Source organism: Mustela putorius, unplaced genomic scaffold (genome assembly GCF_011764305.1).
Source record: "Mustela putorius furo isolate JIRA1106 unplaced genomic scaffold, ASM1176430v1.1 tig00003845_pilon_pilon_pilon, whole genome shotgun sequence".
NCBI classification, from domain to species: domain Eukaryota; kingdom Metazoa; phylum Chordata; class Mammalia; order Carnivora; family Mustelidae; genus Mustela; species Mustela putorius.
Window position 1 is genome coordinate 93,159,300 of NW_025421998.1, and position 21,912 is coordinate 93,181,211.

At 45.4% G+C, this 21,912-nt stretch overlaps 1 protein-coding gene across 5 annotated transcripts in view; it reads right to left on the minus strand.

The window, feature by feature from the left end:
- Positions 1–979: 979 nt before the first annotated feature.
- The window catches only part of MKRN1 (makorin ring finger protein 1), a 34,596-nt gene continuing 13,663 nt past the window's right edge, over positions 980–21,912 (minus strand). For 4 of the 5 annotated variants that reach the window (XM_045063067.1, XM_045063068.1, XM_045063065.1 and 1 more), the window contains exons 2-8: positions 14,780–14,908; positions 7,591–7,817; positions 7,017–7,243; positions 4,606–4,820; positions 3,694–3,804; positions 2,996–3,134; positions 980–2,655 (exon numbers count right to left, since the gene is read on the minus strand). In XM_045063067.1, the coding sequence (XP_044919002.1) occupies positions 2,443–2,655; positions 2,996–3,134; positions 3,694–3,804; positions 4,606–4,820; positions 7,017–7,243; positions 7,591–7,817; positions 14,780–14,901 (1,254 nt within the window). In that variant the 5' untranslated portion in view covers positions 14,902–14,908 and the 3' untranslated portion in view covers positions 980–2,442. The remainder of the gene's footprint in view (positions 2,656–2,995; positions 3,135–3,693; positions 3,805–4,605; positions 4,821–7,016; positions 7,244–7,590; positions 7,818–14,779; positions 14,909–21,912) is intronic. The other variant, XM_045063066.1, reaches the window with a different exon arrangement.

A 21,912-nucleotide genomic window follows, 5' to 3' on the forward strand; every position in this document is an offset into this window, starting at 1 on the left:
GCATCTTCCGACACAAACCTCCGTTTACTGCAGAAGCTAACACCTCCCCAGACCATTCTTCCCAGCCAGACACACACACACCAGCACAGCTATCCATGGGAGCCAGCCTGCTTTCTGGACACCAATATGTAGTGCCTTTCATCAAGTCTCTCTTCCCCACTCGGAGCTCCAACATCCACACTTTCCCTGGCCTCGGAGGTTCTCCATCGACTCTGGGAGTTCATGTGATCTCCACCACAACCTGGTCACTAGCAGCTGCAGACAGACGGAACACTTCTCAGAGAAAGCAGTGGGTATGTGCACTCACTGACTGAACAGACTCCTCCGGGACCTACAGCTGTTAGTGTGACTACACCAAGTCACAATACAGTTTCTAGAAATGGAAAACATGGAACACCGTTAAATCATAGTACCAGTATCATGAGCAGTACCTTGGAATTCCGATTCCACTTGTCTGAGAGCGAGAACAAAGAGGAGGGGCAGAGGATCACTCCCCACGGAGCAGGGAGCACAAGGGATCACAAGGGATCGTGCCGCCCTCTGAGCCAAGGGCTGATGCTGAAGAGTTGAGTGAGTCTCCCAGGCCATCAGTACTTTTTACCAACAGGCACAGAATGATTTTTACTCGAAGATCGGATAGTTAGGGAGTCAAGTAGCCTTCCAAAGCACTACATTGTGACCTACCTGTTATCTGTGGGTAGGAGGCAAGTTCCTACACGCAAGTGCTCGGGCGGCAGATGAAAACTGGCAAGGCAGCCTGAGAGTAATTCTAATACCAATAGTTTAAGGATCCCAGCTGGTCAGGGAGTTTCGCTCTTCATCACTCAAGTAGTGCTTCTCAGCGGGCCAGGTCTTATTAGGGAAACTACATCCAGTTATTGATGAATTGATCAGAGTCCATGAGAGAAACAAATGTTATGTTTTGACACCTCCACATTTCAGAACAGCTCATTACATGTATTACACAAAACAAAGCCAATTTGGGTTTTTTAATTGTTTTATTTGGGAAAAGTGCTTCTTACAAAAGGGCAGCTGCAAAATACAGAGACCTCTGCAACAATTACTTATTTTTTCTTTGAGTGAGAAGAAATGGGTAGGATCCAGGACTCAAAAGCAGGAAATGCGACAAATGAGGAGCATCTCCAAGTTGTTTTAGGAACAATTCTTCTAACAACTTAGCATTTAGCTCACCTTGTGGATTACCACTCCCTCCCCCCTTTAGTGGAAAAAGCATGACTCAACTCCTGCCAACCCCGGACCCGCACCAAGAAAACACCTTAGAATTTAAGTTCTGAATCACATCTGTCTACCTGCAAAGCTCAGGGATGTCATGAGGCCAAAACCCACAAAAACGAACACAAAAACCTGACAACAAAACCTCAAACGAGGACAAACGTTTGTCCAAAAAGTGCCTGGGCTAGAAAGGCTGGGAAACCCTAAAACATTAAATACAACCGTGTGTCCGAGCCCTGGTTTGTGTTAACATATAGGACCACCAGACAGCTGAAACCTCTGCGGCTACGCCCACTGCTCTATATAAAGACAGAGCTCTAGCACTGCTCTACTGACAGCTACCAACATACTGCTCTGTCCCGTACAATCTACGTGCCATACGAAGCTGAAACCACAAAACCCATTGTTTACCCACTAAGGCTAAGAACACAACATCTACAGGGACAAGCAGCTTTCGCACGCTCTCACCCACCCACACCAAGTCTATCCACCCTCAGGAATCCGCTTCCGGCTTGGCTTTTCGTCGATGCCACTGCATCTGCTGTGTGCTCCTTCACAATTCTATCACACGCGACAGTCAACATCTCAACACATTCGCACCTGGTTCTGGTTACCCAGTAGTAGTCGGACGTGTGTGCAATTCAACAAGAGACCAAAACCACAAACAAGTGCACAGGTGGGGGGTCACGGGGGAGGGGACGGAGAGAAAACTCGGATGCGCAGACTTCCCCAGAAACCTGGCAGATCTGCCTGTCGGTCTGTGGCCAGCTACGGGCCACAGCGCAGATCCGTCACCCATCACCTGTGTTCTCCGAGCCCAGAGCAGGGCCCACTGCTACTCCTTCTGAACCTGGGGTCCTCCGAGCGAGTCTGGCGCCTCCATCAACTCTACCCTAGAACGCTGGGACTCTGGTGGGAAACCGATGACCCCATAGACCTACGCTAACTGTCTGACAGTTAAATTCATGTTACAAAAAAAAACTAGCTTTAAGATTTATTTTTGTAACTTTTTTTTTTTTTCAACAGAGAAAACAACACACTCCTTGGGGAAAGGTGAGGGATTGAAAAGACAGGCCCTGGGTAAGGAGGATCACGACAGCACCTGGAGTTGCGAGGCCTGCCTAGGAGAGAAACTTGGGAACTGCCACACCACCGGGGACAGCCACTGCCTGAGGCCCAGCAGACCAGTTCACCCGCCACGCCAAGCTGCTATAGATCCAAGTCATAAAAATCTTCCAGCTCATCGTGAAACAAGTCCCACTCGTCTTCAGAGTCTGTCAGGTCGTCGTCCCCACCTGCAGCCAAAAGCATAAGCAACATCTCGCCCAGCTCAAAGGTGACAACCTCCTCTTCTTCGTTGTCAAAGGGGTTGCTGCTCTCTCTTTCCTCAATGAGCTCCCAGAAGTGGTTCCTCCGTTGGGCCTGTAAAAAACAAGGCCATGATAGGGATGGCACTGTCGAGCAGTATCTTCTAGTCTGTGGTTTCTAAGGCAAAACGTCCAGCACACCAGAGGGCATGACGAACCAGACTTCTTATTTAGGGTTTCGACCTGACCAATTCCTCCCCTCTGCTGGAGGGAAGCCACGAGCTCTAGCTTTCCCTCGCCTAGCCCTCCCGGCTTCCTGGGGTGGCCGGGGCTCCTTTCATCCGCCAGTCTCACTCCCAGACCTGAGTGTTCATCTCCTTCCCCTGCCCCAATCTGTGCGGGGCTCCACTGATCACGTGCTATTTCCCCTCCTTTAAAAAAACAGCGAGAGTTACCCGGTATCTGCTTGATGTTCCCACTTTCTGTCTCTGTGGCTCCTCTCTACGGCCATCAGGGTACGCATGCTTGTAAAAACAGTTCCCTCCAAATGGGCAGCTCCCACGTCCTTCATCAAAATACCTGCACGCCTTGTTGCTGGAAAGGAAAATATCGCAACCCTTATTCACAGTGGACTTCAGGTCTGTATTTGACTATCATCCGGTCTTTCTTTAACAGGGAAGGATAGAACCAGCACCTGTTTCCAGCCCTCCCCAAGGTGTGTTCTCAAATACGTGTGCACTAATGCATGAAGCACCGACTACAGAAACAGATACTCTGTTCAGGTCCTTGCTGTTTGTAACAGCTCCAGTAACGTAGATCCAGTAGAGACAAGAGAATCTCCTAGAAGGCCCAGACACGAGCACATCGGACAACTGTAGCACAGACGGAGGAGGTAGCAGCCCACTCATGGGGCATCAGCTAGCAGTACAGACTTCATTAGAACGCAGCCCCTTGGCATGCACCCCAAGGACTGGGTTATAATCCGGTGCGGCCCCAGCGAGGTGTTATCAGGGATGACAAAAGGAAACCACACTGTGAAGTCAAAGAAAGGGGAGGAAGGAGGTAGGAGTTGTGTAATGCAGCACTGTTCTTTTCAAAGTGAACCCAAGCTATGTTGGGATCTTAGCTTGAGAAAAGGCTGCAGTGCTCATACCTCATTGCTTCCTTGTATTTCTGAATGAGTTTCTGCTTCTCTTCTTTCTCCTCCACCCAGTACTCACTTGGAATGACAAAGTTAGATGTGATCCGGCATTCTGGGCAGGACCTGGGAAACAATGAACAGGCTGCAATGCACATCCCCCTTCATAGGCCCACTCCTCTGCAAGGACACACCCTGGTGTGTCCCCTCCATTCCTTAAAAGACTTAACTGAAAGCCAAGTGGGGATTTCCTGAAAGGGCTCCACATACTGTCCCACAACTGCCATCTCTTGTGAGGGAAGACAAGTCCTTGATAAATTCAACTCAATGGCTAGCCAGTTCACTCAAAAAAGTGACTTTGTTAAAAAACAAACAAAACCAAAAACAAAAAAACCAACAAAAAAAAAAAAAAAAAAAAAAAAACCAAAAACAAAAATAAAAGAAGACATTTCACACGGACTCCTTTTTCTTTCGTTTAAATAAATTTATTTCTTGCAACTTTGCTCTGTTTAGATTATGTAGTTTTTGTTCAGTTATGAGAACAATCTTTAAAGGATGGTGGATTATTGGCTAGCTTAATGGATGGAATAGGAAAGTGGAAAATGTAAAATGTCAGGAAACATACATTCAGAGCTAGTAAGTTTGTTCACGGAGCCTAAACTGGCTAATCCATTAAACACAATCTCCTCAGAAAAAGCACGAAGATTCTACTAACTGATACATAGGGTTTCCTCATTCAAATAAAAAGTAGATATACCAACTAACCTAGAAGCTAGCTGAAATACAAAGAAATCCCCATTAGAATACCCCAGTTTCAAGAGAATATGCATGCATTTAAATGCGGTCCATCTGGTTGAAAGTTGGCACAAGATACTAAATTCTTCCCCAAAATAGAAAGCACAAACGGAGATTGGGGAGGAGTCTCACTTTATGATCTTGCTCTCAAATTGCTTAGCACTCCTCCACTTGCGGATACACTTGAGACAGTAAGTGTGGTTGCAGTTGGAGAGAATCCCAAAGCGGCGCTCGCTGGGGTTGGCTTTCTCATAGACCACCTCCATGCAGATGCCACACACCATGTCCTTACTGCGCTGGACAGCAAATGAGAGCTCCATGTCCTTCTCATGGGCCTCAATGCAAGACTAGAAAAAGTGGAGAGATAAATGTCATCAAGTCACTGAATAATAATGAAAGACTTCAAGTTGACCGTTCACAAGCCAACTGAAAAGATGTTCCCAATTTGACACCAAAAGCAGCTTTGTTCATACTTGAATACAGGTGCACAGCCATTCGAGACCTTTAACATCACTGGAGTCAAACTATAAGAACTTCAGAAGGGGTTGGGGGGATTGCCCAAATTCCGCTACCCTCCATGTTAGTTTTTCATACTTAAGTTTTTCCATCTTCTGGGTTCTAGATGGAAAATGTAATTAAAATTAAGACTAAGGTCTTAATTTGCAATGTGTTATAAAGAAAGGGTGAAGGAAACTAACATTTATTAGGTGACAACTGGGGCTGGACACAATTTTCACATTAAAAAAGAGCTTTAAGATACTTAATACTGAGTGATTCATTCATTTTAAAGGAAACAATTACAGTGTCTTGGCAGGTGCCCAGTCATGCAACCATCACACCACTCTCAGTATTACAATGTGTGCAACACCCTAAGAAAAACCCCAATATTCCTATAGCCAGGTCACTCACTTCTCTAAGATCAACCCCTTCCGCCACAGTCACTCACTCATCTATGGCTATGCTTACTCTGGGCACTTCACCACATGTCCTTCTGTGGCTGGCTCTGTTCACATAGCACAGTTTCAAAGTTACCTGTAGTGTAGAAGGCATCAGCATTGTTTCTTTTTACTGCTGAGTAAGATCCCATCACATGGACACACCACGATTTATTTATCCAATCATCAGGTGATGGACATTTTGGTTGTTTCCATTATGGGGCTTAAGAGTTATGTGGGCACTTTGTCCACCCAGAAGAACGTGTGATCCTTCAGCTCAAGGCTGTGGGTCCCAGCCCCATGTTGGCTACAGAGAAATTTCTTAAATCAACTGCCTCTGCCTTCAGCTCAGGTCATGATCTAAGTGTCCTGGAATCAAGCCCCGCATCGGGCTCTCTGCTCAGTGGGGAGCCTGCTTCCTCCTCTCTCTCTGCCTGCTTCTCTGCCTACTTGTGATCTCTGTCTGTAAAATGAATAAATAAAATCTTAAAAAAAAAAAGTCAGGGATGCTTGGGTGGCTCAGTCAGTTGAACACCCAACTCCTGATTTAGGCTCAGGTTGTAGCCTAAGGGTTTTTGAGAGGGAGGCACCACGTGGACTCTGCACTTACTAGGGAGTCTGCTTAAGATCCTTTCTCCCTCCCCCTCCTCCCCCAAATAAACCTTTAAGAAAGAGGGGGGAGTAACTGGCTCAAGACCATGACACATGTAGCTCTTGACCTTATTATGGTCATGGGTTTTAGCCTCATATTGAGGATGAAGTCTACTTAAAAAGTAATTTATGCTACTGGAATGCCTGGGTGGCTCAGTGGGTTAAAACCTCTACCTTTGGCGCAGGTCATGATCCCAAGAGCCCCCCATCAGGCTCTCTGCTCAGCAGGGAGTCTGCTTCTCCCTCTCTCTGCCCCTGCTCCTCTTCTCACTCAAGCTCTCTCAAATGCATACATTTAAAAAAACACACACACAAAAAAAAAAAAACAAAAAAAAAAAACCCTTAAAACCTTAGTCTGAAATCCTCATCCACTGAGATTAGAACATAAAATGGTATAGTCAGTTTCCAGAAAGTCTGGCACTGCTCAAAATGTTAGGCATTGTGTTGCCAGATGACCCAACAACTTGAAGAGAACTTGAAACATGCCCACGTATGCATTCTTTGGCCTTACAATAGCCAATGAGTGAAACAACCCCAAAGTCCTTCAACTGAAGGATGGAAAAACGAAATACGGTATAGCTATACAGTGAACTATCCTTCAGGCAGAAAAAGGAACGCAGCACTAGTCCACACTACCACGCTAAGTCTTGAAACTGTTGTGCTCATGTTTGAGCCAGTCACAAAAGGCCACACAGGATTCCACTCATAGGCAATGTCCAGAACAGGCCAGGCCAGGGACAAAAGACGGTTAGCTGATTAGCTATTACCAGGAGTGGGAGGGAAGGGCCGAAGGGAGAGTGACGGAGCCAAGGAGCCTGAGGTCTCTTTGGGGAAGGGGTTCTAGCATCACTGGAGAACCCTGGGAAAGGTTACTGTGTTACTGTGTTAAACACCACTGGGATGTGCACCTTGGAGAAGTCTCACAAGGACTAACAGGGCACTGCCCCGAGGACTTACTTTGATATGCTGCGACCTCTGGGCAGCGTCCATCGGATGCAGGACCTGCAGCCCACACATGTCACAGGAGTCTCCGTGGAGGTACACACAGTTCTCCCCGTAGCGGCACTCGCCCACCGCAGCATAGGGGCAAAGCTGCTTCTTGGTTTCTGCTGCCGTCTGCTCCGTCGCCGACTCCTCCTTGCTCGCAGAGCCCTGCAGGGGCGCGTCGGTGCAGGAAGGGGCAGCTGCAAACGGTTAAGAGGGCAGTGAAGGTCCAAAATAGGTAAGGCAGATAGATATGTGAACTGAAGGAACTGAACCTAGCTGAACAGGAAGTGAGTAGTACTTCAATTAAACTCCTAGTCTACTAAACTAACTCCCTCACTCTTTAACCCATTTTCTAATGCTGAAATTTCAAAGATTAGGCTTGTTTAAAAAAAAAAAAAAAAGATGAAACAATACGGTTTCTTAGAGGACTGCACTGACTGAAGAGGCTTCAGTTTTCAACACACTAAATTCACTATCACTGGGGTTCCAAAAGTTCCCTTCACTCCACTGGTAAGTCGTTGTTTCTAGTCTTCAAAATACTCACTCCGGCCGCAGTAGGGCTGCCCAGGAACAAACTCAATGGCATTCACCCAGTCTTCTGAACCTGCTCCTACAGTTGCAAAGTTTGAATTTCTTGACTCGGCTTCGCCCATATTCATTTCAACAATTGGTCCAACTCCTGATGAGAGACTTGAAGCAGCAACGGATGATTTTGAAGTTAGATCTGCAGCCGTCACTTCTTCCTGTTTCAATGGCTTGCTATGTTCATACCTTTAAAAAAAACAAACTGAAAAGGTCAGCATTCACTGCCTGGCCAGCAGCCCCACAGGAATTATGTATTCCCTGACCCTCTCCTTGAGTTTTCAAAATACTGTCCCTATAATCACCTGGGAAAATTATTAAAAGACAAGACTCAATTTCTAAGTCTAGGGCAGAGCCCGTGATTCTGCATTGTTTACCAAGACCCCATAGGATGGTACTACTGCTGGCGGAAGGACAAGTCTTTTGAGTATCAAGGTCACAAACCAGGGGTCAAAATTTAGAGCCTCTGGTGAGGTTTGCACACCCCAGCAGCAGACCATCTAGCACCCTTCCAATTCCACTGGAATCCGAGTCTCACAGTTCCCATGGCAACTCTGCTAGAGACTGTGCACCCAAGCATTAATTGAAGAAAGACTCTCCATCTCATAGAAAATGTAAAACGTTTTACCACACATTACAATGTTCACATTAAGCAGGATGCAGAATTTATAATATACAGTATCTTTTCCTATATACGTTCATTGACCTAATTACTTTACTCCAATTTTTACCCTACACGTTCTTTTTCATCTGTCCAATTTTTTTTAAGATTTTATTTATTTATTTATTTATTTGACAGACAGAGATCACAAGTAGGCAGAGAGGCAGGCAGAGAGAGAGGAAGGGAAGCAGGCCCCCTGCTGAGCAGAGATGCGGGACTCGATCCCAGGACCCTGAGCCGAAGGCAGCGGCTTAACCCACTGAGCCACCCAGGCGCCCTCATCTGTCCAATTTTTAAACCACATCTCAAAACTTGGGAAAAAATGATTCCCTTCAAGTACCAACTTCCTGGGGAGTCTGGATGGCTCAGCCACTTAAGCGTCTGCCTTCAGCTTAGGTCATGATCCCAGGGTTGTGGGAATGGAGCCCCCAGATCCCTTCTCCCTCTGGTGCTCCCCCCTGCTTGTGTTTCTTCTCACATGCCGTTTGTCCAAGAAAATCTTTGAGGAGGAAAAAAAAAAAAAAACTTTCTGCCCAATGAAGTCCCCACAATTCAGACATTCATTCAGACATGAGAGAAGATAGTTACATCTGAGCTCACACGGACTTGGCAGTACACGAATCTAGCAGGTCTTGCAATTAATTACGGGGCCACCCTAACCATGGGCCAGCCGTGTTACCAAAACAAAGGCTAACCACACACTGTCCTAGTGTAAACATTTGCTGACATTTACCTTAGTATCCGAACCCTCTTACTGCTTGTGTTCCCTCTCACTAAGTCAAATAAGTAAGATCTTTAAAAAAAAAATTTTTCAAGGAAGTGGTGCTGTTGGACTCCACTGCTCTGTATGATGGCAGCCAATGGCCACATCTAAACATTGATACTGGGTGCCTCCGTGGGTTAGGCCTCTGCCTTTGGCTCAGGTCATGATCTCAGGGTCCTGGGATAGAGCCCCACATCGGGCTCTCTGCTTGGCTGGGAGCCTGCCTCCCCTCTCGCCCAACCTGCCTCTCTGCTTGTGATCTCTCCTTGTCAAGTAAATAAATAAAATCTTAAATAAATAAATACTGATCCTTAAATAGAAAATCCAGTTGGTCCTAGCACTAGCCGTATTTTTTTCAATGTTCCACACACACAGGGAGCTCATAGTTACTGTATTAGACAGAGGAATAGAGCTGTTTCTTTGTAGATTTTATTTGAGAGATGATAATGTATGAGCAGAGGAGAGGCAGGAGGGAGAAGCGATTTCCCACTAGCCTGAAATCCCGACCCCAGACTGAGCCACACAAGCAGGCTTTTTTTGTTTTGTTTTGTTTTTTGAGCAACACCTGAAAATGAACACCGACCATACCGTGTAAGTGTATCACGTAGGGCAGGCACCCTGTTGGCTCAGTCGGAGCACATGATCTTGGGTGTCCTGATACAGTCCTGCCTCCTGCCCAGCCTAGGTGCGGAAGACTGCTTAGTAGTAGTCTTGCTCGCATGCACTCAATCCACGCCTGGCCCACTTGCTCTCAAAATCAATCTTTTAAATGTGTAAAAGAAGGTCCTTGTACACAAATGATTATCTCTTGAAAATTAACTTTTAAAATCAAATCAGTCTATTTAGGCAAAGTTGGTCCCTTAATGCAGAACTTTTTTTTTTTTTTTCGATTTTAATTATTTGACAGGGGGAGAGGGCATGCCAAGTACACAGAGCAGCGGGCAGAGGGAGGGGAAAGTAGGCTCCCCAACAAGCAAGGAGACTAACTAATGTGGGGCTTATCCCAGCATCCTGGGGTGATGACCTGAGCCGAAGGCACACACTTAACTGTCTGAGCCACTCAGGTACCCCAGGAACAGAACCCTATCAATGTTCTGAAGATTTGTGCTTAAGTACTAGGAAAAATACTCATAAGAAAAACACTAATAAATGAAGTCCAAGATGCATTTTGAGAAGTGCTTACTAGGGGCACCTGGGTGGCTCACTCAGTATCTGCCTTATCTTAGGTCATGTTCCCAGGGTCCTGGGAGCAACCCACACATCATCCTCTCCACTCAGCAAATGGTCTGTTTCTCCCTCTCCCCTCAAGTTCTGCCTACTTGTGCACTCGCGTGCCTTCTCCCTGAGCCAAAGAATAAATAAAAACAAACAAACAAAAAAAACTGCTTTCTAAAAGAATCTGGTTCAGTGATGCATGGACCTAAATTAAGAACAGCATCAATCCAGTCTATGACCCCCAGGCCAAACCCAGAGCGGAAACTGGTGTTTGATACGGAGCTAGCCAGTCAGGAATCCCAATCTTTACTTTTTTAAAAAACAGGCATTTACACAGGCCAACTAGAACTGTATTTCAGGAGGCCATTCAGGAACCACCAGACTTGTACTCTTGGTTTTAGTAATTTTAAATGGTTGGAAGACAGACTGTTGTATGCCACGTTAAGACGCCAATTCCAGGGTCCCCATAGAGCTTCCTGGAACACACCACATCCATTAACTAGGGATCACCCATGGCTGCTATCAAACTACAGGGGACCACCTGGCCTCCACAGCCAAATACATTTATTACCTGGCCCTGCACAAATGAAACCTGCCAGCTCCTACTTCAGACTCTCTCGACTGCTGGATTGAGAGTCCAGGATAATGTACTTATAATGTTTATTAATACCTTAAGATTATCACAGATCAGTGATCCTTTTAATAGAAGTATTAATAATGAGACAGCAATGAAACTAACATTGGGCTTTTCTTTTTTTTTTTTTTTTTTAAAGATTTTTTATTTATTTATTTGACAGAGAGAAATCACAAGTAGATGGAGAGGCAGGCAGAGAGAGAGAGGGAAGCAGGCTCTCCGCTGAGCAGAGAGCCCGATGCGGGACTCGATCCCAGGACTCTGAGATCATGACCTGAGCCGAAGGCAGCGGCTCAACCCACTGAGCCACCCAGGCGCCCTGGGCTTTTCTTTCACATCTTTGCAAACACTCTATCATTAAGAGTATTGATTTCTATGTAAGGAAGTTGAATCAATTTTTCCTCCAGTGTTAAGCAAGAGAAGACACATGCTTCCTCTCTGGTTGGCTACTTCCCAGCCCCAATCATTCCAAGGTCTGGGATCAGTCTTTATTTTAACTTACAGCTTGGTTTTTCCCCTCAGGTCAACGTGTTGGGGTATCTGGGATCTCCTGGGAATCATCACTCAATGGGGAGTCTGTTTGTCTGCTCTGCCCATACCCCTGCTTGTATGCTCTTTCAAAGAAATCAATCTTAAACCTCCACTAATGGGCATCATTGGGTCCAAAGGGAAAGGGCCCTCCAAAAGAACACAAGATCTTCCACAGCAATGGTTGTCAACCAAGGCAATACTCCCTCTTATCTCCACGAGTATTGAATATTCAGTAACCAATGTTTTTCCAGCTTTGAGTAGGTGGGGGCAATGTCACAGGTCACAGGACCAGCAGTGTGCACAGCAGTTCTGAGTAATGGAGACGTGTCACCATCATGAAGCACGGATGCAGTACTGTGTGTGAACTACTGACCTTAGTGTATCTTTCATTATGAGCTACTCCCTCTATGAGAAGTTCATCTCTGGGTACTGGCCCATTCGTATACAAAGAGCCCTGCACAGGTCAGAGAGCAGGGTAGGTGTTAGGACTTCCGGCCTGTCGGTCCCACACTATTACCAAGCTTCCTTTCTGGCAGACTTAATGCACACAAAGGCTTTCCTATTCCTTTCACTTTGCCCTGGGAGCTCTAAACCCAGCTCAAAAGGGGAACACTCGCCCAAGACGGGGCTGGGTCTTTCTTAGAAAACCAGAAAGCGGTTCATTAGGTGACTTGAAATTGCCAGTCAGAACACCACCATAGCAGGGCACCCAACTCACTCCACCTCACTCCCTGGCCTTCAACTTCATCTCCTACAAGAAGTCCACAGAGTACAGGGTTACGGTGAGGATAGGCTTCCATACTTACTCAAGGAGAGTATGAAATGCCACGTATGGCTGGCCAAGTTACCTCAAAAAAAAAAGCTGATTAACAAACCCAGCCTTGGACTGAGCTTGGCTTTCTTCAATTTCACCTCATTTCGTTGAGTCCCTCCTCTGAAGCAAGCAGCTGACGTTAACCAGCCATACCTTCCCTACTCCTACCATAGAACACTCTCTCCACTTCTCTCTGCCACACATCCTAGAGTCTCACTTCCACTCCTGACATTTATTTCCTCTCTCCCTGGACAGAGTTTACAGATTCTCAGCAAACTGTCTAGGCAAATAACCCAGTTACCCTACCATTACATTGGCCCAGAAAACCAACAAACACCGTCCTACAACAAAAAAATCACTTCCTATTTTATATATATGAATGATGGAGTTCTACCAACTCAGGCCCTTTCATATGGTGACTGATAAGGTAAGACCTGGGTTTGTGGTGGGTTTTGGGGGCAGGGGGCATTTCCACCCCTTTCTGGTAGTACTACCATGAAAAATTAGCAGAGAACCAAAGTAACTTATAAACTCAGACAGGGGTTCCATTTCAGAGTTCTCACAGTCACATTAAAAAGTGTTTATATTTCTCTATCCTTACGAGATTTCCTAGTAAAATCAATGTGCGGTGACCGAACATTTATACCACCCATTGATAATTTCTTAGCCTTTTAAATTCCAAGCATCTGAACACAGAGTTTAGACATATTCTTTTCTGACCACAGAATGCTAAAACTGGCTGACAGTGTCTTCTTACCCAATGTCTTACCTAATATGAGGGTTTAAAGTGTGTCCACAAGTCTTTAGTAATCCTCCCTTCAAAAAAGCTGGGGCCCAATCTCTACCCCCTGAAATATGGGCTGGACTTGTTGACTGACTTGTACTAATAATGAGCAGACTGGAAGTGTGGGACTGTAAAAGGCACTGTGGCTGTGTCCTTGCTCTCACTTTCCAATCACTTGCTCTGGGGAAGGATAGCAACCAAGTAGAACACTGACGCATCCCTAGGGAGAGGACCAACTGGTAAAAACTTAAGGTCTCGGTCTCCTCAATAGTGTGTGAGCCACCTTAGAAGTGATCCTCCGAGCTCCTGGGAGAGGACAGACAATGAGAGCCCTGCCTGCAATCCTCATGCAACCTCTGAAATCTCAGAGCCAGAGATCCCAGCTAAGTCACACCGATTTCAGACCCCCCAAAACTGGGAGATGATGTTTATCTCTAAGCTACTAAATCTCGGGGTAAATTTGTTCAACGTCAATAGGTAACTACTTTTTGAGAAGATTTTAGAGGTGCCTATGTGGCTCAGTCAGTTGAGCCTTGGGCTCAAGGTCATGATCCCAGAGTTCCAGGATCAAATCCCAGGCCAGGCTTCCTGCTCAGCAGGGAGTCCGCTTCTCCATCTGCTGCTCTCCTGTTCTCTCTGGTAAAATATTGAGAGAGAGAGAGAGAGAGAGACACACACACAGGCGGGGTGGGGGCTGACAGAACAAGTAAGAGCAGCAGCAGACAGAGCAAGGAACAGAAAGCAGGTTCCCCAACTAGCGGGGAGCCCAACCCAGGGCTCTACCCCAGGACCCTGGAATCATGACCTAAACCCAAGGTAGATACCCACATGGACACCCCACCGACTGAGCCATCCAGGCACCCCAATTAACAGGAAACTAAAACACATCTTTGACTTGGAAAGCTCCACCTGATTTCTAACCAAGAGCCACAACGGCCACATTGCTGATTTTAACAGGATAATGGCACCAATTCACTGAATAATGATAAGAGATTACAGAATGAATCCCTCTTCGTTCTTTAACATTCTGATGGTTACTAGGCACATTCTTTAATATTTTCCCTAAATCCAAGATTACACTTACTCTTGCAAGCTCAAAAGGTTCAGCAAAGTTGACATGCAATGACAAGCTCTTGTAACTAGCAACCTAATACTATCCCCCGAAAGCCTACAATCCCATTTTCTCTCCATTTAATTCATTTAATTCTCTATTAATAGGGATCTGAAACTATGGTCAAACAGGCACATCATTCATAGTCGGGGGGGGGGGGGGGTGTCATATACAAACATTCTTTCTCCATGCCTATCCCTAGGTTGGCAAAGAGGATCCTCAGGAATTCAACTTCGGATTGCAGAACAAAAAAATTTTTTTAGTGTATTAATACATGCCCTCCAAGTTGAGATTTACCAGTGTACTAACACTGCTAAGGAGTAATTTGCAAAGTATTTACCTTAAAATTTACGAAACTATAGGAATTATGTATTTTTAATCGCCCCCCCCCTTAAAAGATTTTATTTATTTGACAGAGATCACAAGTAGGCAGAGAGGCAGAGAGGCAGAGAGGCAGGGCGGGGGGAGAGGCAGGCTCCCCACCAAGCAGAGAGCCTGATGCGGGGCTCGGTCCCAAGACCCTGGAATCATGACCTGAGCTGAAGGCAGAGGCTTTAACCCACTGAGCCACCCAGGCGCCCCTTTACTCTCCCCTTTTCTCCACCTCTGAACAAAACTGATCTGTGAACAATTCTTACCTGCAGCGGTCTCCATAAATACAGTATCCTCGCTGAAAATACTTGCACACTACACCGTAAGGACTGTCGGAGAGGTCATGTGAGTAGCGACAGTTATCTCCTTCCTTACAAACCCCATGCATGAAATACCTGTTGAAAGAACCACAAAGTTTGATTTAAAAGGGACTATACAGCCAGTCCTGAAAGAACTTTGTGACTGGGGCACGTGGTGACTCAGTGGGTTAAGCATCTGCCTCAGGCTGGGGTCATGATATGTGCATCTCTAATATTAAAAAAAAAAAAAGAAAAAAGGCATTTACACAAGTTCAACTTTGGGTGCTTCACAAGCCACTGCTAAGAGAATTTTGTAAGCAAGCCACAGTCTAGGAGGAAATATGTGCGTATCACTCATCTAGTGCAAGTTCCCCCATCTTGCCTATAGAGAACTCTCACCAACCAGTAATACAAAAACGAACTGTCCGCAACACTGGCCAGCTGATTCGGGGGAGCATGCAACTCCCATCTTGGGGCTGTTAAGTTCAAGACTCATGCTGGGGGCAGAGTACTTTAAATTCTCTTTTTTTTTTTTTTAAAGATTTTATTTATTTATTTGACAGAGAGAGATCACAGTAGGAGAGAGGAAGGGAAGCAGGCCCCCTGCTGAGCAGAGAGCCCGATGCGGGACTCGATCCCAGGACCCTGAGATCATGACCTGAGCCGAAGGCAGCAGCTTAACCCACTGAGCCACCCAGGCGCCCCCCAGAGTACTTTAAAAAGAAAATTGAATTGGGGCGCATGGGTGGCTCAGTCATTAACCATGTACTTTTTCAGTCAGGTCATGATCCCAGAGTCCTGGGATCAAGCCCATTGGGCTCCCTGTTCTGCAGAAGGCTGCTTCTCCCTCTCCCACCCCCCCAGCCTGTGTTCCCTTCTTGCGGTCTCTGTAAAAAAAATCAATAAACTTTTTAAAAAGGATTTTATTTAAAAAAAAAAAAGGGGGGGGGTCGCCTGAGTGGTTAGTGGGTAAAGAGCCTCTTGCCTTCGGCTCAGGTCATGATCCCAGGGTCCTGGGATCGAGCCCCACCATCGGGCTTTCTGCTCAGCAGGGAACCTGCTTCCTCCTCCTCTCTGCCTGCTTGTGATCTCTGTCTGTCAAATAAATAAATAAAATCTTTTCAATAAATAAATAAATAAATAAATAAAGATTTTATTTATTTGACAGATAGAGATCCCAAGTAGACAGAGAGGCAGGCAGAGAAGAGAGAGGTGGAAGCAAGTTCCCTGCTGAGCAGAGCACCCCAATGCAGCTCAATCTCAGGACCCTGGGATCATGACCTGAGCGGAAGGCAGAGGCTTTTTACCCACTGAGCCACCCAGGTGCCCCTGTAAAAGCAAAAAAAAAAAAAAAAAAAAAAAAAAAAAAAAAAAAAAAAAAAAAAAAAAAAAAAAAAAAAAAAAAAAAAAAAAAAAAAAAAAAGAGAGAGAGAGAGAGAGAGAATCATGACCAATGTACTCCCCACCAGTTAACACACTAGTACAATATAGGATGCTACGTATCCTAGTGCTGTTTAGTAATACACCCAATATATCCTGTTCTACACCAACATGTGGAATGAACACAAAACCAAGACCGCATGGTAAGATTGTCCATTAATGGTACCACAGGAAGGTCTCCCGTAAGCCTGTCCACCAATTTACATTTCAATTGATGTCATCATTAATCTGGTCTCCACCAGCTATTTTTTTAATTTTTAAAATATTTTTAAATAATTTTTTTAAATTTAAAGGTTTTTTTAAAAAATACTTTTAAGATTTATTTATTTTATGGAGAGACACAGGAAGAGAGGGAACACAAGCAGGGGGAATGGGAGAGGGAGAAGCAGGCTTCCTGCTCAACAGGGAACCCAATGCAGGGCTCAATCCCAGGACCCTGTGATCATGACCCTGCAGTTAAGTCTGACCACAATTCTCATTTTCCAGTCCTAGGGAGGTACCATCTTGTTTTTCACTGACTTTAGCCATAACGGCAGCTCTCTCTGTAGAAAGATCAAGAAGCAAGAAACAATGTAAACGAGAATGGGTCAGACTACCTTTTTCACTACAGGAAACCATTTTGGGGGCACCTGGGTGGCTCAGTGTTAAGCAGCTGCCTTCAGCTCAGGTCACAGCCCCAAAGTCCTAGGTTCAAGCACGGCCTTGGTCTCCCTGCTCAGCCGGTGGAATACTTCTCCCTCTCCCTCTGCTGCTCCCTTGCTTTGTGTGCTTTTTCTGTCAAATTTTATAAGATCTTTTTAAAAACACCGTTTTAATTTCTTTTTTTTTCTTTTTTTTAAGAAGAGTTAACAGACACAGCAAGAGAGGGAACACAAGCATGGGGAGAGGGAGAAGCAAGCTTCCAGCTGACCAGGGAGCCAGATACGGGGCTTAACCCCGTCATGAGGCAAGTGAGCCACCCAGGCACCCCTTTCTTTAGAAGCCACCTTGAGAGGGGCACCCGAGTGGCTCAGCTGGTTAAGCAACTCCTGATCTCAACTTAGGTCTCTTCATCTCAGCATTTCTAGTTCAAACCCCACACACAGGACTCCAAACTGGGCACGGAGCCTACTTAAGAAAAATTCATGTAAAATCTGCATGTGAAAACACAGAGGCAAAGAGAAATCATTATGTTCTTTGGCTAACAGACTACTGCTCCTCAGGCCTTGGAGGAGGACACGCATACCTAATGAGTAGTTTCCTAAACACCAATTATCAGAGTATGCCCTAGTAGAACTTAGGGAACCTTGACTAGCAGCATCAGCACCATCTGGGAATTTGCTAGAAATACAAAGTAGAGAGGCACCGATGGCTCTTAAGCCTCTGCCTTTGGCTAAGTCATGATATAAGGGCCCTGGGATCAACCTGCCCCCACCGACCCCCACTTCCCCCAATGGGGCTCTCAGCAGGGACCCTTGCTTCCTCCACTCCTTGCAGGCTGCTTTACCTACTTGTGAGTCAAATTAATAAAATCTTTAAAAAAAACAGTAGTAGTTGTTAGGGACCATCTCATATCTACTAAATCAGAAAGTGGGGATTGGGGGAGAAATGAGTAGAGCAAGCAGCAATCTCCATTTCTCTAGGTGAAAGTGATATGGGCCATTATTTTTTATAGATAACCCCATCATCAAGAACTACCACCACCACCACCTATTCTATCCATCACCAACCTGTAAGGTTTCCTACCCCCCCCCCGCAATGATTTTATTTTCAAGTAAGCTCTACACCCACTGTGGGACTTGAACCCACAGAGACCAAGAATCACATACTCTACTGAGCCAGCCAAGGTTCCCCAAGGAGGCTTTTTTCCCATTCTTTTTTTATTAATAATTCTTTGGTCCTCTATCCATCTTTTTCTCTTGAATAAGAGAAAATAATTTTTGGCAGGCCACAACTCCCTAAACTGGCGTCTATGTACAGCTGGTCAATTAAGGGTAAGTACCTGTTTCCTAGGTGTCAATGTGGCTTGGCCTTGTAGGACGCATCACTGTGTCCCAGACTGTCGGTCATCCAGAGCTGGTGGACAGAGTAACAGGATGTATACTCCACTTGTCCACTGATTAGAGTATGCAGAAAAACAGTCATATTTACCCAAGAAACCTTGAAGGCAGCTGCCCAAATCTGAATGTAAAGATTCTACTGGAAGAATTTCTGTAAGGGAAACTTCATGTTTCCCCACATACATCACATGCAAAGTTGTAACATTGGTGGAAACAGTTAAAAATAACCAAGATCCTCAAGTGCCCTGGGGCTGTAGTCAGTCAACAAAATAACCTACGCCCCCCCCCCTGCCTACTTGTGATCTGTCAAATAAATAAAATCTTTAAAAAAAAAAAGTTGTTTTTCAATAGAAAATTGGGGGGGGCAATGCTGCCTGGGCAGCTCAGGTCCCGATGCTCTCCCGGTCCTGGGATCACACCCAGCATCAGGCTCTGCACTCAATGGGGAGTCTGCTTGTCTCTCTCCCTCTAATCATCCTAACACTTATGCTGTAAGCATTTAAAAAAAGGGGGGGGGCAGCTAAATTTTGACCACATAAATGAAGACATCAACACAGACACCCCCAACAACTAAATAAGCCAATGATAATTACACTGTCGTCACCGCTACAATATTATCTTGCTTCCAAGTACACAGAAAGTATCCAAGACCAACTGGGTGGCTCAGAGAGTCCTTCAGCTCATGCTGAGACCCAGGATACAGCCTCTTGCATGATGAGGAGTTTGCTTCACCCTCTGCCCCTTCCTCTCTTCTGTGCTCCTCACACTCATGTAAATATGAAAAATCTTTGAAGAAAAAAAAAGTGTTCAGGTGGTAATAGGTTATCCTTTTGGAAACAGGACCAGGGCTTGAATACAGTTTATACTGCTGTCTCATTCCCAGTGGGAACTTTTGCTTTTTTAAAAACACAAGGGGCACCTGGGTGGCTCAGTGGGTTAAAGCCACTGCCTTCGGCTCAGGTCATGATCCCAGGGTCCTGGGAGCAAGCCCCACATCAGGCTCATTGCTCAGCGGGGAGCGTAGCGTTCTTCCTCCTCTCTCTGCCTGCCTCTCTGCCTACTTGTGATCTCTGCCTGTCAAATAAATAAAATCTTAAAAAAAAAAAAAAAGCACACAACAAAGGTGTCAATACCATCAATGTTTCTTTGTGACCTATCAGATACATATCCCTCATTCAGTTTTAAGGCTTCTTAATACTATCTAGAGATTCCAAGCTGGGAAGGTAGCACTTAAAACTTCAAACAGAACAGTTTCACATTTGTTCTGAAATCTCACTCTTTCCAACTTTCATTCAGTTGCTTGCTGCACTTGGGTTTGATGCTCTTTGCTACGCTTAACCTCAGAGTTCCTTAACCAGTTGCTTCAAGGAGCTCCATTCCCTAATATAGCTGCGCCTTAAATTCACTTCCTTAGTCAACACCTCCGCTAACACCTACACCAACATTTACTTGTTGAAAACCCACGATGGTTAAAAACTTCTGGAGAATCCAAAATGATAGTGAAAACTGGAGCCAAAGATTGTGCAGTTGGCATGGACAGTGGCGCATGGACCATTAGCACTTCCCAGTGAAGAGCACAAGAGAACAGATGCATGACCAAGAGTGAAGAGGAGGAGGACAAGGGGGGAGGGGAGAAGAGACGTGGCTGGACAGCAAAGAACAGATGCTGCGCAGGCTTTTAAGTCAAGTTGTCTTAAAGCAGTAAGGAGTCACTGAAGATTCTGAAACAAGGAAGCCATCAGAATTAGGTTAGTACATTGAATTGTCGTCCACATGACCAGTCCCAGCCAACGGCTAGATTTCCATCTACGAACTTCAGCTGACCCCAAATTCCAAGAGCCAGAGAAGGGATCGCAGCTACCAACCAGTAAGTCAATACAATCAGGCTGCACTAGTAGTGGACTGTTTGGAACTAAGGGAGTGAGTACAAAAGATCAGAATTGGGGATGTTTATTACTTAAGTAATCTCTAGACCCAACATGGGGCTCAAACTCTCACTTAAGATCAAGTAGAGTTTGCATGCTCTAAGCCAGCCAAGGGCCTCCTTCAGAACTTAAGACTAAATTCTAGCTTTGTCACTTCCTAGCTACGAGACCTTCAGGTGATTTCTGCAATCTTTTAGATTTAAGAATTTAAGTCAGTAACTGCAGAGTCTTTGTGCTATGCACATTCATTCAGATCTGTCCATCTGTCTTTCTACATCTTTCCTCTGCCCTGCCAGACTGCATTTGTTCAGTACAAGAAGAAGTACACATGGGGGCACCCAGGTGGCTCAGTGGGTTAAGCCTCTGCCTTCAGCTCAGGTCATGATCTCAGGATTCCTGGGATCCAGCCCAGCACCAGGCTTCTTTGCTCAGTGGGGAGCCTGCTCCCCCCCTCCACTGCTGCCCCACCTACTAATGATCTGTCAAGTAAGTAAAAATCCTAAAAGAATAAGGAAGAGATTCACATGAACAAATCAGCTAAGAAAGATTAAGGCAAGACACCTAGATCTCATGCCGCAAGATTTTGTAAATAACTGTGGAGTAACAGAGCCAGAATACAACGACATTTTTGGGCACTATCCCTGACAAAGTACATATATGTAAGAGAGCTACATCATGTAACTGGTTCTATGTGAAAACTGAGAAAAAGAACTACCCAGCAATGAAATGCATTCCTGGGGTCCAAGACTAGCAACACTGAGTGAGTTCAAGCAGACACAGAATCACAGAAACCCTAGAATCAACAGAAAACACTAGAATACAAGCCCTCATTAGTTACTGCCAAAAACTAAGCATTGTTTCACATGTTGTTTGGTATGTATGCTCTTGTGTTTTCCGTTTATTTTTCTTGCCTTTTATGCCTCAGTGGTATGAACACTATTGGTATATCCACAATAGAGTACAATCCATGCAGCAAAATCCCTCCTTGTCAACATGGGTGCCTGGGGGGCTCAATTGGCTGGGCTACTGCTCAGGTCATCGGGCTCCCAGCTCCATGGGGAGTCTGCTTCTCCCTCTGACCTCCTCTCATGCTCTCTCTGTCTCTCTCTTAAATAAGTAAAATCTTAAAAAAAAAAAAAATTAACATTTAAGGTTTTTTTCTCCCTGAAGATTTTACTTATTTGACAGAAAAAGGAAACACAAGCAGGGGGAGGAAAGGGAGAAGCGGGCTCCCGACCAAGCAGGGAGCAGGACCCAAGGCACCTAACAACTGAGCCACCCAGGTACCCTACAACACTAAGTTTTAACAGAAAATGGATAAAAAAAAAAGGCAAGCCTCTCCCAAGAATTTCACAGCCAAAGGAAACAAATCAAAATTGTTTTTGTTTTTCAATGGCAAGAGCAAACCACCAACCAAATCTTGATGCCATTGCCTAGACTGAAGCATCCTTTGGTGAAAGGGCCATGTGACTTTTTTTTTTTTTAAGATTTTATTTACTTGACAGAGATCACAAGCAGGCAAAGAAGTGGGCAGAGAAAGAGAGAGGAAGGGAAGCAGGCTCCCAGCAGGGCAGAGAGCCCAATTTGGGGCTCGATCCCAGGACCCTGGGATCACGACCTAAGCCGAAGGCAGAGGCTTTAACCCACTGAGCCATCCAGGCACCCCCCACCAAGTGACTTTTTATTAAAAATTTAT